Genomic DNA, 15,332 nt, shown 5'->3' on the forward strand with positions numbered 1-15,332 from the left:
TTTCTCGGAAAAACACATTTGAAGGGTGCCAAGTATTTCTCAGTGCGCTGCCTTCTGATAACATATCTTTTCCTCCATGGCTACGACTGCGGCGCCTCCACTTTAACTAATATGAATGAATGGATGCATGAGCAAGATGCCACTGATGTTTCATATCAGCTATCACAAGAGCAAAAGTAGCACAACTTTTTTCCCTGCTAAGCACGCCGTGTTTCAGGCGCTTTTCTCCGCTGGCAGGATTTGTTCAATGGGATGGAGCATAAATCACAGCCTGAGAGGGGAGCAAATTTTCAGAGATTGGATTTGATCTTTGCGAGGAGCAACAGCTTGACTGTCAGGCGGTGACGTGGATAAGCGCACAATTCAGTGAAATAACTTGATGAAAACACCGATTGGTAGGCGTGGATGGTATGACGTCATCACGGTTTGGTACCGACCTCGGCTTTAAGGCCACGGTTCATTTGGGGCACAGTAAGGGAACAAATGTAAACGGTCGTGTGTTCCCAAACAGGAGGTCCGGCTTCTCCCTGACACCGTTACACCCCCACTGATGGGGGCTGCAGTCACACTTTATGTATGCTCACTGGACTCTGTGCTGTTAAATAGTCTCTTACTGTGTCTGTGCCCCCCCCCCAACAGTCGCTTCTGGTGGCTCAGCAGCTGGCGAACGCCGTGGGTGGCGTGATGTCCGGAGCGGCGCCGGGAATGAACCAGCCCATCCTCATCCCCTTCAACGCGGGCGGACACCTGGGCGGGCAGCAGGGTTTGGTCCTGTCTCTGCCCACCACCAACCTCCAGAGCCTGGTGGCGGCCGCTGCTGCGGGGGGCATCATGACGCTGCCCCTACAGAACCTGCAAGGTACAGTCGGACGTCGTCGGGCTTCAGTTTTTCAACTTTATCCGTTTTGATATTAGCTTTATCGAAACTTTATTTTTGTGCATTGGCCATCATTATTAATTATTCATATGATTTCCCATAAAAGTCATGTTAAACATCAATGCCGTGCAACATATTCCAGTTTTTTGTTGTTGTTTATCCAAATGGTTCCAACTCTCCTGAGGGGGTTTCCATCCAGCAAGCCGCGACCCCCAGTTTGCCTTCAGGAAACAACCGTATTAATTACAGGTCACCGTTTTGCAGAGCGGCGCAAAAGCACTTTATGCCTCTTTCCTGTGCTTCTTGACTTCTTTTTTTAATCTCCTTTCCACCTCATCCGTCCATCCAGCCGCTGTACTTATCCGCGCTTTTTAAACTTTAATGTCCAAATGTTCCCTTTTGATCATACTTGTAAATGGTTTTCATTTTAATGTTTAAAACATTGTCTCTTTTATACCATTAGATTGAGGGATAGATGGATGTGGAGGGGGGGGGGGGGCGGTGTCTGTCATGAATCTTGGATGAGTGCAGCGCACTAATGTCAAAAGACGGCAGGTCTCATGTAAAGCAGTGTGTTTTTAGGGTGGAGATTACAATAATGCCAAGGCAGCACAAAGTGCAGAGGAGCGTCCCTCACATGTGGGGAAGTGGTTGGATGGAAATATGGAGGTAGCCGCCTAATGGACACAAACATGCATAAATAACAACAAGCGTGGCTGCGGGCAGAGCTTTTAATAAATCCACATCTACCCAATGCCGCCCGCTATGTATCCCTCACTAGTGGATGATAATGGCTCTGACTCCCATTTCAACTCCTGCTGCTCCTGGTGATCAGGGTTGACCCGGGGGGTCTCGGCGATGGGAGGAAGTGACTGACAAACACATTGTCAGGGTGTCGGAACGCCATAACTAACACCTCCCTTGTTTGTTGGCCGCTGCCAACCACATCAACGCGCACGCTCCCCATAAAAGGACGTAAAAGCCGCAGCGGAGGGATGTCTGTGCAGTTTTTGTAACGTTCGCACGTCCTCCTATCTGAAGGGGATGCTTTGAAGGGACCTCCGCGGAGAGAAAGTGACACAAGTCACGAGTGAAGCTAAATGTCTTGACTATGTCCAGGCCCCCCCGGCCACGCGGCGCTCCCCCGCTCTCCGCTGTCTGACTTCATCACAGCTGGGCTGAATGAGGCCTGCTGGCACAGCACCTCTGTCGGACAACTGCAACTCTGGCCTCTGCCCCGGCATCGCCCCCCCCCCCCCCCAGGCCTGATTAATCACACACATAATACGGCGGCGCACTGTCACTGTCGGCTGGTTTCATGACCTGAAGAGCAAGTATGCTTTGCAGCACTCGTGCTGCCTCCTCGTTAGCGTCAGAGCAGACCGCTCGGAGGCTCGGTTGTGAGGCTGCGGGAGGGGCCAAGCCGCGCCGAGATCTAATGAGGCGGCTAATGAGCCACTAATAAGGACAGAAACGTTTAAAATGATCCGACTTAGACCCTCATTACGTTGTTGGTTGATGGTGATCAAGACCGGGCTGCACCGTGGTTAAGCGGTTGCTTAGCATGCCGCTCTCACAGTCAAGGGAGTTGGAATCGTTTGTTGGCACGCTTTTCTCGACTTCTCTGACTTAGTGGATTATTGGAGTCTTTCTGATGATTTGTTGTTGCACGGATGCCAGCTAGCTTCGCTGGGCATTGGGTGCTAAACCGCCATACCTGAGCTGTTAGGCTATCGGCTAGCGTGCTCGCCTCTCGAGGTGAAGCATGCCGATTGGTGGTCAGGAGTCAGGACCAGGCGCTGGTTGGTAAAGTAAGTGGATGTTTGCCAGAACGATTCCCGCTGTTAAAAAAAGCTTGTTCCCAATGATCCCAACCACGGGAGAGAGTTATCCGTTGTGACAGAGCTTCACACAAATCCCGCTGACTTCACAGCAGCGAAAAGTAGGCTGCGTCACGCCGGGGCTTTGTAAACATGACATTTATTATGACTTTAACGCATACGTGATTATATCCCCGAGTTTGACTGATGCACATCTAACGCTTACAAAACCGCTCGTTAGATGCCGGGGCAACTTTTATAACAAGCAAATGATGATTAACGCAACTTGTTAGACGAGTTGCATCAAAAGCGTGCGGCACACGTAGTGCTCGGTGGGTTGCAGCAGAACAAAGTCTCAGGCGTCGTCGACTCCTCTTCTCTGCGCCCCACTCAGCTAATGCAAGGGGCTGCTTTACTGCGCCTCTTTCATATTAATAAGCACACCCCATCTTATTTGCTCTCAGCCAGGCGGCGGGCGCATCACATCACAGAGCCGAGTTCTAATGGCGAGGTGAGAGCATTGTTCCTCTGTACTCATCCCGGGGAATCGCACGAGGCGCAGCACTCCCGATAAAGGTCGCCATCCCACTCACCCGCCGTAATGAGACCCGGCATCGGTGCCAATCAAAGCCCCCCGTCTGCCGTTTTGATGAAAACACTCAGTGGTGTCGTTGATAGGTGGCGGCTGGTTGGCGCGCTGCTACAAATTAGGGAAATCACTCTGCTCATTACGCCACCAAAGGGCGAGACCCCCCCTCCCCCCTCCCCCCGGGATGTTGGCGCTATAGTTACACGTGTCAGCCTGCATCTCCTCCGCCATGGCTGACAGATGTTCCTTTAGGAGGCCAAAGACCTCGCCTGCCTTACCTGGCGCCTCGTTACCTCCTCCAAGGAGTTCATGCTGCCATCCCTTTATTGGTTTTTCACCTCAAGGGCAGATGACCACAGTGTATCCTACCAGGCATCCTTTGGTTCCTTTTTGTGTGCATTTCATGAAGCAGTCGCTTCGAATGGCCTAATGTGTTTCTTATGTTTATGTTGTGTACAAAATGTTGGTTGGTAGCCATTTTTGATGGACCAAGTTTGTGTACACAATGAGCATAAAAGACACTTGCTGCCATCTTGACACAGCCGAGCCCCCCACCCCCCCACCCCCACCCCGTTTAATTTGCAGTGTTGTCTCAAGCCACTCGTATTCTGCATGGCCCCCTTTTAATGATTTAACTTCGCAGCACTTGTACGGCGAGGGTGGGGCGCGGGTGGGGGAGCGAGCGGCATTAAATAAATAATGGTGATAAAATGTGGAGCTCATACATTTCAAAGCTAATGCAACTAGCGGTGCAATAGCAGCAGCTGCACACACTCCTCCGAGCGCTAATTTGATTGATTTGTTGTGACAGCAGCCAAATAATTGAGAGTGAGAGGTGCTGCGAGCGCCGCACGCGGCACCCTCACCTCTCATCTCCGCCACTGATATCTGCCACTAGTTTATTGTTTGCCTTCCACAAGAAGCTGGCAAACGTGCCGGGTGTCTGCCTTTGTGACTCTTTGGCGGGGGCGGGGGAGGGAGGGGTGGCAAAAAAAAAAAAATATCCCAATCAATCAGTACAGAGGAGAAGTGAGGGGGCTGGAATCAAACAAGCGCATTTACACTGCGGCTCATGCACGGCTTTAATGCGATGCAGCCCCCCCCCCCCTCTTGAGACGGATGATTTACTCTCATGTCTTTTTGAAGCTCGGTAGTAAATGTTCCCCCCCGCCAGCTTGACTTGTTGCAGACATGCTAATGATTTGTTGGGGATTCAACTTCCATATGCGGCATAATTGTGTGCTTGATTGTACAGCATTATGTATAAGAGCACCGATCCCCTGATACTTCACTTCTACGTCTACGTCTGCTTACGCACACGCTCTCTTCGTCTTCACCCGGCACCGAAGCCGGCGCTGTCACAGCGGCTCAGCCATGCCGCAGGACACCGCCCCAAATAGCCTTTTGGTAGCCACCCCAAATCTAGTAAACACGTGTCACTCTTCGCCACTTTTTGGCAAATGATGACATTACTATTACTTCAATAGTTGTACTTGCACTAGACTACAATCTCAGCAAGTAACTGTACTTCAACTTGAGTACAATGCATTAGTACTCGTTCCCTTGGTATTTGGCTTTTCCTGCAATCCGCTCCTCCATTTTTGTATACTAATGATTTATAGATTATGTTCTCCTGGTATTTCCACGCCAGGACCAGCTGGCCCTGGAGATGTTTTGTTGCAATTACATCTCTCCTTTGCTGCCAAAGCCTCTCGCTCGGATTTGCTAAAGGTCTGCCATGTTGCCGAGGCGCCGCATAGGAGCTTTCTCCGCAGCCATCGCTAGTCAAGCATTTGAAATGAAAATTGATTTGTGATTTACATGGCCAGTGAGGGGAAAATGAACTTATGAAATATTAGACAAGGGGCAGCGGTGGGGAGCAGACAGAGATGCTAATCTTGCGGAACTAGCATCCCCTGCCTGACGGAACCGGATGACATTTCGTGTTCGTGCGTGTTCTGCATCAGTGTAAAGTAACCTTCAGAATAAAAGCATGGTGACACAACAATAAGCGTCTTTGAGTATTCTGAAAATAACATTTCTGGTATTTGGTGGCGTTCAAATGCTCCAGTTAGTTTGCGCTCCATACAAGTGATGCAAGTAATGAACCGGTGTCATCGTAAGCATCAGAGAAAGATGGCAGAGCGGCGTATTTTGGATCTATCGCCAGCTTAATAAAACAAGCAAATCAATGTAGCATTATGCGCTAATCAATACTACTTACACTCAACACAGATGTAGTAATTTTGATCAATAGCGTGTGCATTGAACGCTTCCCGTATCGCCAGCGTGCGGCCCGCGTATGGATTTTCACACCACCCGCTCTTGCATTTCTCCAGGAGAAGTGAGCAGTCGAGGTCATCCTCCTGAAATCCAAGAGTCTGCCGCCACCTTCGTCGGCAGATGGCACAGAACCCGAGCCCCTCGCCAGCGGAGGCGTCTCGGCCACCGCTAAAAGCCGTCTGCGGTTGCTAATTGCTGACCAGGGCATCATTACCTTAATTAATGGGCCGGGTATCTGGGGGCCGGCTTGGCGGGGGGCTTTTATCAGTATCAGTGCGGCTTAAAAGGTCCCACAGGAGGCCGGAGGAGCGCGTGGGTCCCGCGGGTGCTATTTCTGGACCGGCTGCAGACACATCAGAGATGGATCCTGTGGCATGTTTGCAAAGAGAGATCTATTTCTTGCACTTCTTCCAAAAGCCTCACTAAGTCATCGCCTTCCTTGTGTTTCCTGCGTTATGCTCTTGTACTTGCCAACGACCAAGTGGACTTAGCAGGAGCACCGTGGACCTTGGCCCACGCGCCGTCTTCAGTGTGCTCTCACTGTGAAATTAGCCCTCCCGCTTTCCACTTTAACAGCGGCGCCAAAATGGTTAAAAGACGCAGAAAATAGGTCTGATTCGACAAAATCTGCTGGCATTTGTATCGCTTTTTCCGGCGCACAAGCCACCACGTCGCCCCATCGGGCGCCCCGTCCGCCGCTCCCGGAGAAGGCCTGTAGGTTTCCTGCGCATACGTTCCGGTTTTGATGATGTATTGTCCCGCCGCGGAATTTCATTTACCGCCGCTGCCCTTTGCTGAACCTGTTGCTAGTCAGTGAGCATGATAAGCGCATAAGTAGCACGCTACTTCATTCATCATACGTGGCTGTGGGCGCTGAAAGATCCCATATAGCATTCAGGAAGGAGCTACTAAAGCGGCACAAAGGATCCCATCAGGATCCAGCCGGAATCCATGAAACAGCCGCCGCACGCTTGTTATCAAGCACGCATTTTGGTGCCGTTGCATCTCCGAAACACGACCCAATCATTCCCGTTGTTTATGTACACATGCACTGGATCCTAATGCCATTTGCATTTGGAAATCTGTTTTTTTTCCCGTCTCAGTCGTCGGGCCTGCGCTGTGTTGTATTAAAGAGCATTAATAATCACAAGAGGCCTGCGTGTCACTCACAAGGCTCCACATCAGTCGGGGAGACAGCGTTGCGCCGCCGGGCATGTTGTTGCTCGTGTGAAAGTGCTTACATGCTCCCTCAGACGCAAGCAAAGGGAATAATTAAAGCACCACGATGGGAGGCAGAAGAATGGAAAGCAAATCCCATTGTTTGGGCTTATTTCATCCCAGACGACTTTCTTTTCTCCCGCGCTCTTCTTCCCGCCTTCCTTCCCCAAATGTGGCGTGTGGGGTACGAGGAGCGCTATCAGAGGCGCGTGTAAGCGGCAGCACAACAAACGCAGCTCTGATGTCCTCCTCGTACCCACGCCGCCTTTTGATTAGGCCGCAATCTGCAGAGGAAGAGAGCGCTTAATAAGCTGCTAATTATACAAGCTAACTCACAGCTTGCCTGCTCCTGTTTCCCAGTGCCGGTTAGGTCGACAGCCTGTTTGTGTTGACCGACCCGCCAAGTCGCTGAAGTCGACGTAGACCGTTTAGTTAACTTGATGGCTTTTATTTAGTACCATATATAGTATATAACATATATATCATTAGCTCACTTGGTACAGACCATGGCTCTTGGTACAAGATGACCGGTGTTTGAATCCCAGTCAGGGTGATATAGTAATATAGATTATTATTACATTTATTGTTATTCAAATATGCACAAATGCAGCAAAAGTCAACAAAGAAGGAAGGGAGTTCACTCTGTGCATTGGCCTTCAAAGAAATTCTTCAAAGTCACAACTTCCGGTTATGTCGACGACCGCTTGCGTCGACGTGAGTTATCCAGTGCGGTGGCTGTGGACATAAGCGTGTTGGGTGTACAGTACATCCGAAATAGAATCCAAATTTAAGATGAGCCAGGCTGTTCTGGCAACTCCTCTTCCTCGGCACAGTAAATGCAGCCCCTCAATCTCTCTCGGCTTTTACTGTCAGTCAGAGAGCACTCAGTCATCTCTGTGCATCAGCCCCCCCCCCAATATTGATTTTTCCACCCAGTGAAACAGCCGCATGAACATAAATTTTGCATGAGGCTTTTACTCTGGGCCTCCGCTTTGGTCTGACGACACATGATGGGACCATGAACACGCTGTAATAACCCAGCCTGTCCTGTCCTGCAGGCAGATGGGCTCCTCTTTGAGAGGGTAGCTGGGGGGGGTCCAGCACCCTCTGGTCTATGAAGGACAAAAGCCCGGGACCCCTTACTGGGCACTATTGTATTACATTTTGTCAACATATTCCTTGAAACAACCCTGGTACAGATTCTACCGGGAGGTGGGGGGGCATTTGATCTCAGCCATGGCATGTCGGCACGGTAAGGTCATGATGCCGGTGACCACAATGCTACATATAACTTAAAACTTATAGTCATATACCATAGCCAACCATGAAACGGACATCATTTATTAATCATTGGCCAATAAATCTTATTTCCATGATGACCCCAACTCCAAACATCAAGCCTGTGATGCATTTATCATAATTCAACACCTGAAATATCTCCACTCTCCTAATCTTATCGCTGCACCAAAGCTGCTTTTTCCTTTCAGTCAGAAATTTCATGTCGTTTTCGGTTAATAAGATTTTTAGCTTTTAACCTTCACCTGTCCCGCCTGCTGTCACCTTTTATATCTTTTTCATCCAAAGAAGAAATGGAAGTAGATCTTATTTTACTGGGAACCCCCCCCCCCCCAGGCAGAATCCCCTTCAAGGGCCCCCAGAGGTCCTCAGGCCACCACTGTGCCATTCAACAAGCAAGCGGGGCCGTTATGGTGAATGGAGAGGATTTGATGCTTTAAAATGCTAACCTGGCGTCACATGGTTAAAATGATTATTACTGCGAGCCACGTGGGTTTCATGGCGGCGGACAAAAGACGCCGAACCAAAGACATCGGAGCAGGAAAGCGTGATGTTATCCACTCCAGCGACCTGCTCCAAGCTAATCCACCAAGTCAAAACGACCTTCCTTTGACCACCTCGGTAATGATCCCGATCCGGTGCAGTCTAAATCTCCTTACCTCCAGTGGAGTAATTATCAGCGTGACTCAGTGGAAAGGCAATTGAAGCGGCGCTTTACGGGCTTCCACGGGCGGGACGTGAGGAAGAGCAGCAATGGCCGACTTGTTTGTCCTCGCTCACTTCCCTTCTGCATTCAAAATCCACTGGACACGTTCCTCGTCAATGACAGAAATGTTAATTAGTTATTGATGCGGGCATGGAATTCACTTGAATAGAGGAGAAAGTATGAAGTGCATTAAGTTTATTGATCTCCGAGAATAAAAAGCAAGCTGCCATCCATTCATTAAGCCCGGTCAAATATCGCCAAGGTTGATGAAGCATGTTTTCTTTTATGATATCTCGCTATTTATTTCCCTTATACATTTTTGGACTTTTCAATCAGGTTAGTATGGGGTAAAAATGTTCAATGGCCTTGGCTGAGCTGAGAAGCTTTGTGAATATCACGTGTGAAGGTACCACAGTGTATTACCAACATGCTGTAATTGTAGTGGTTTTCTACGTTGAGAGGAAAGATGCCCACGGGTAATAGTAGTAATTAAAGTAATCGAATAGGTAGTTCTGTTAACGAGGAAACAAAACGTTTTGACCGGATCAGTCTCACTTTGTCAATAACGGATGATTTCCAGAAAAAGCATCATTATCTCCTCCTGGAACAAAACACAATTCACATGACTTACTTAGTTAATATGAACGTGGTACGTCCGGGGAGTGATGCGCATGCTCAAAACATGACGTCCCACTTATTTGTGTGTGTTTGGGGAAGTAAACATTGCCCCAGTTTCTGTTGTGGCTGTGTTTGTTGTGGTGGTCACTGGTGTGTTTGTGTGTGAGTGGCTGGAAGAAAAGCTCTGACTTGTGGTGTGGCACCACCTGTTGGTTTGCATGTATATCTCCAAAGATAAATACTGTCTCACATTCAGATTGTGCCGGTGTACCTAATCCTACGGCCGGTTTTCAAGACATCAGCATGCCGCAGCTGAACGGCGGCAACAGTTAAAACCGCGATCCCCGGCAGTCGCAGTCAGACGGAGACCTCGCGAGTCAGAAGCGCGGCGCAAAGAGACACTTTTGCGATATAATGAGCTCGCTGGGATGGCGGCACTCTTTTTGCCCTCGCTCCATCATTCAAGTGAAGCTCTCATCCGGCGGGGAAGGCGCACAAACAATTAGCCGAGACAAGCCGTTTGCGGAATCACGTGCTGGAGCAGCGCAATCAGACGGCCGCGGTTAAAAGAAGGCGCTTCCACGGTGCCGGTCGGCCACTTAGAGGAAAGATGGCGGGTCAGTGGTCCTGACAGTCTTAACAAGATGACAGAATTTATAAAGCACTGCTGTTAAAGAATATGGTTACCTGGCGTGGAGCTCTGATAATAAGGCCACATGGGGCTTCTCCCATATTCCCTCTGTATTTGTTTGCTTTTGCCTCGTCTTCTTTTGTTGTGCCTCTTGTTTCTCGCCGTAATGGTCGGCGCCGGAGGAGATTCTCCAGTCGCCTTTGATCTCGCCGTGCTTTCGATAATTTTCTGACAGACGTGGCATCGGAGCCCGTGTCTTTTGTGTTTTCCTTTTGTCTTGCCCTTTTCATTCCGTCTTTAAGTAGAGCTCAACGTTTTTGTCGCTGTTGTCGAGTCGTCCTGCCGCTAGGGGGTGTAGGCCCCCAAAGAGGACTGATGGATTTCTTCTCGTGGTGTGTAGACACTGGGATAGGCTCCAGCTCACCCCGAGTGAGTGAATGAATGAAGCGATACCGTAACGCAAGCATCACCCTCTCATGTCTGCCTGGAGTGTTTTTTTTTTTTTTTGAAACAGCATTTAAATGGGGTTCCGATGGGGACGCCATTATTGGATCCAATTAGTTAATGTTCCAGTCGTCTTCCAGAGGAGATGGATGTCTCTTTCCTGTGAGATTTAAGCCATTAAACGCAATCTTCTGTACATCCTCCAAAGTGACAATGAAGACTTTTGACTTTGGCGAGAGCACTTTATATACGTCAGCCTTGATTGCGTTTGTCCTTCCAACTTGCTAAATGAAATCCACGGAGTCCCGACATGCACCAGGCTAAAACCCTGGAGGACCCGCTTGTGGCTCCGTGCAATTTACATGTTGGCCCCTAGCATGCCACACCTCCATGTGTCCGTGTATTTGCATCAGAGGTGTGGGCCTGTGCTACGGAGAAGGACTCTGATGTCTTCCTGTTATGTGCTGGATCTCAAGTTGTCTCTTTTTTTTTTTGTTGCACAACTCGTTAATTGGAGGTTGTTATGTTTTGAATCGACAGCTACCTCAACCCTGAACTCCCAACTCCAACACCTGCAGCAGCTCCAGCAGATGCACCAGCAGCAGCAGCATCAACAGCATCAACACCACCATCACCAACACATCCAGAACCAAGTGTCATCCCAGCATCACATGACCCCGCCCAGCCAGCAGCAGTCCTCCGTCCCGTCCCCGGGCTCCGCGTGCTCCTCAGCCTCCGGACAGCCGCAGCAGTCGCCGCCGCATCGGCCGAACCACTCGCCCGCCCGAAGCCTTCCCTCGCCGGTCACTCCGCCCATGCCTTTGCCGGTAAGTCAACCGACGATGGCATATTTCATTATTTTGATTTGGAACTTCCTATCCTGTGGTGGTCACATGACTGTCCCTCACAACAATCACCAATCACACCACTCCCACTCTGTCGAGAGGGCTACAATAAATTGCAGAAATTCACAATCAAACGGGTAAAGGACTTGGGGACAATTAGTTACAAAGACTTTGTGTTTAATGGCGGCCATGTTTTTCAACCAATCAATGCGCTAAAGGTTTTACAATGTGTATTTTTTGTGAGAAATGTCAAGTCAATCCATCTTCTGGGTTTTAAGAGCGCCACCATGTGGTTTATCTATAGCACAAGCAGCATAGGTTGACTAATTTCCAGCCTTTTGTATGTGAGGTTCGCCCAATTCCGCCCAATCGGAATCTCAGCAGGGATCTCTCCAGGTTGCTCTCCAGCCGTTATCATCCTCTTAATCTTTGCTTCCTGCTCAAGCTGCTTTTTAGTCACTTGGTCTGTCCATCCATCTCGGCCCTCCCTGTCTGTCTGGCCGTCACCGCGTGATGATAATAGCCTATTTTATATCCCCGTGGTTTCATTTCTGCTGCAGACCGGCCAGGGTCGCCTGGCTGTCCCTGGTCACATTCATCAGCGTCAGGTCCCTTATTGGCTTGTGTTGCAACCTTCTTTATGGCGAAGATGCGTTGGGCTATTTGTTCCCCTATACTCCTCAAAGCCCGCCCCCCTCTCCTCCGGCCCCTCGATGCCTTTTCTGGCCCCCGTCACGGCCTACTGAGTCTCAGCAGGAAAAACAGCCTCTGGATTTAATGGGGTCCAAGCACACTGTCCGCTCTGGCAACGAGCAAACACCATAGGCAGCATTTACACAGCATGTCATGTATATGAAGGGCCGCCCGTTTACACCTGAACACAGCACCAGCTACTCTATTCTCGTCTTGTAGCAACGCTAACATCTTCCTGAGGATCTCCCTTCAGAAGAAACAAAAAAAAGGGTGGGGGTGGTGTTGGGGGGGGCACTACAGCTGGTATCATTAAGATATTGCCTCAATCAAATAGGATTACCAAAATCTGCACGTGTGTGTGTGGGGGGGGGGGGGGCGCACATAAAGGGTTTACTTTCTCCGGGTCAGTGCTGGCCTTGGCGGAGAGCGTGCCTCGCCCAAGGGCAGGCTACGGCCGGCAGCGACCACTCAACAGGATTTCAACGTCAGCTCCACACAGCCGGTGTCAGTGATTGGATGGCATTAAAACCTCATTGGTTCATTTTGCACACACACACATGAACGGTGACATATGGCTGGCTTTGTGAAGGCACTCAAGGTTGATACCATTAGCGAGGGTAGCTTGGACTTTCCGGTCTAAATCAAAAACAAAAACTAAAATAAAGTTAAAAATGAATTTGTATTGAAACCAAGCGAACGGTGGCTTAGTGTGTGCTGGAGGGACCTTTGTTCTTCTAGTCGGTCACTAGGACAGATTTTGGTCCACTTCTCTTTTCAGATACTTTCCAAAGCCGTGATGTTTTGAGGCTGTTGCTTGGCAACTCAAAATTGTCCTACCACACTATGGGAGAGAGAGAGAGAGAGGCCATTCCAGGTTCTTAAATTGCTTCTCCCATGCCACTCCTTTCCTTCTGTGGTCGTATGTTTTGGGTCCTTGTCATGCCGGAAGACCCCCCCGCCCCCTCCACCCACCTTCCAGCACACGTAGACATGTGACAGCTGGGAATATCCACAGTGATGACAAATAGACGGGCGCTAAGATGATGAAATTTGCCTAAGTGTGCTAATGTGCTGATTGCAGGAGCCGGTGGGGATTTTTTCCTGGAAGTTGATTGATTGGAGCGGCGGGGTTTTCTCCACGCCCGGAGAGCTCGGGGATTTGGCGGCAGGAAGGCGCTGGGCGAGTCCGCTACACCGGAATTGATCTTAATTAGATCTGAAAGACCTGCCACAGCAGAATGGGCGCGGCGATTAAAATGAAAAACAGGAGAAATTACCGATCAAATTAATCATAATGTCGGGCTACAGCTGTAGGTCTGGTGTAATTTGCCACTCCACTGACTTACATCGGGCCGGGCCGGGAGAGGGAGAGGCGCTACACGCTGATCCGTGGCAGCGGGAAGCTTAGGCTGGTCTATCAACGCTCCCGTTCCGGTTGTAGTGCGCCGGGACTCGGGTGACCCTCCTACTCCTTCCTCCCACGTGGTCTCCTGTGTCCACCTCCGACCTTGGACGCCTCCTTCAATTGAAAATTAGTGAAGGTTGACTCGGTTTTATTCGTCGTTTTTGGAAATAATTGTGGCCACACGTTGGACTAGCTTAGCACCGAGCTTGCCGGCATGTTCTCTGTGTGCTTGCACATGTATCCCGTACGTGCCCCGCCTCTCGCCCACCGTCAGCCGGGATAGACTCCCGCTCACCCATGACCCTAATGAGGACTCGTAAAACAGACGGTCGTTTCACGGACGTACTAATCGCAAGACGCTCTTCCAGACTCATCCGTCCTTCCGCCGCCTCCTCCTCCCTCAGATCTCCGCCGTCTGTCTCCACTCCACCTCAAAGTCGCCTGTGATCGCTGTCAGAGCCCCGCGCCGGGCCTGTCCACTCTCCACGGGTACACTCATAGGGGTAATTACAGCCCGGGGGCCTGCCTCCTACCCTGTTCTCCACAATTTACCAGCAAAGCGTCCGCAGACATCTCTCTTCTTCCCGACTGCACCCTGACATCACAGGACCGCGGGGCCCCAGACCCACAAGTGCTGCAATTACCTGAGCCTCTCCACTATCCTTTTCTCTCTCCCTCCCTCTCTTTCTCCTCTCTTATCACTCTCCTCCACCTCCTCGCCACTCTCCTTTGGCCGCCACGCTGCTATTCCCTGGCAATCAGCCTTCATTAGAAGCCTCTGGTGAGAAGCCATTGCCGCCAAGGTCAGCAGCTGCCAACCACGGCGGCCTTTGAGAGGCTGTCCTGTCTGCACTCTTCATCTTTCCTCACCTCTTTGCCATCTTCCTTTTTTTTTTCTTTTTCTGCCGCCTTTGTTTCTCGCCGAGGTGTCTGCTTTCCGCAGTTGGATCCTCACCACTCGGCCACTTCCAGCCCGTATGTCCCCTGCCATTATATTAACATTTGTACTCAACGAGACTCGCCAATCGATTCATTGATTGATTTTCCTGGATCAGCCTGTTCAATTTAGCAAAACGACCACCATCACTCTGCAGGATATTCAATCAAAATTAAGATGACGTGCGTCGATTTAGAGCTAATGGCCTGTCAATGGAAGTGGAGCCACTTCAGGTCTCCATCTTCATGTGCCAATTTGTATTTCGTGTAAGGGAACATGTACCGCCGAACCACCAAACGCGGATTATGGAGCACGCAGCTCGGTTGCATTATACTTTTATCTGTCAATCACACAATCTCAATGACATAAATGACATGTAGAATAAATAAAATGGAGCCTCAGAATAATCAGCTGACGCTTGCTTCGTACCGTTTTAGCGCTTGTTTCATGAATTAATACGTAGGAAATTTTTTAATCTGGCTCATTTTTGTTTTTTACTCCTCGTGTTCCATAATTGTACTCCGCATCGATCTATAAAGCGAAATTTCAGACACTGTCCTTAAAAAGCGCTTGTGTCAACTGAAAGTCCAGTGATGTTCGCCTGTTTAGCTTCCTGCTGCTGGGCTGCTTTCGAGCATGAGCGGGCCATCGCCTCAGCAGCCTCCGCAGCCTCCGCAGCCGCAGCCCCGCCCTGCTATTAATGCACAGGAGGTCTTAAGAAGGCAGAAAATTGCCTTACATAACAAGCCCCGTGCAATTTAGAAATACAAATGTGCACTGTTGACTGAAGCAGAAAATAAGAGAGTGTGCGGCCCACCAACAGCAGCAGCACATTTCATATGAATAATTATAAAGCGTGGGGGGTGGGGGGGGTGGCTCAATGAGGGGAAACAACCTGACCATGACAGCTCTACTACTTTTATTTACTTCAAATGAGGGATTAGGCAGGGAGAGAGTCTACACCATTACC

The 15,332-nt window shown here is 49.9% G+C and overlaps 1 protein-coding gene across 6 annotated transcripts in view; it reads left to right on the plus strand.

The window, feature by feature from the left end:
* Positions 1–15,332, plus strand: part of pou6f2 (POU class 6 homeobox 2) — a 51,211-nt gene that overhangs the window by 18,450 nt on the left and 17,429 nt on the right. For all 6 annotated transcript variants that reach the window (XM_078792452.1, XM_058059821.2, XM_078792455.1 and 3 more), the window contains 2 exons: positions 640–859; positions 11,023–11,309. In XM_078792452.1, the coding sequence (XP_078648578.1) occupies positions 640–859; positions 11,023–11,309 (507 nt within the window). The remainder of the gene's footprint in view (positions 1–639; positions 860–11,022; positions 11,310–15,332) is intronic.

This window comes from Doryrhamphus excisus, linkage group LG7, assembly GCF_037039965.1.
Source record: "Doryrhamphus excisus strain RoL-2023G ecotype Guam linkage group LG7, RoL_Dexc_Guam_v1.1, whole genome shotgun sequence".
NCBI lineage: Eukaryota > Metazoa > Chordata > Actinopteri > Syngnathiformes > Syngnathidae > Doryrhamphus > Doryrhamphus excisus.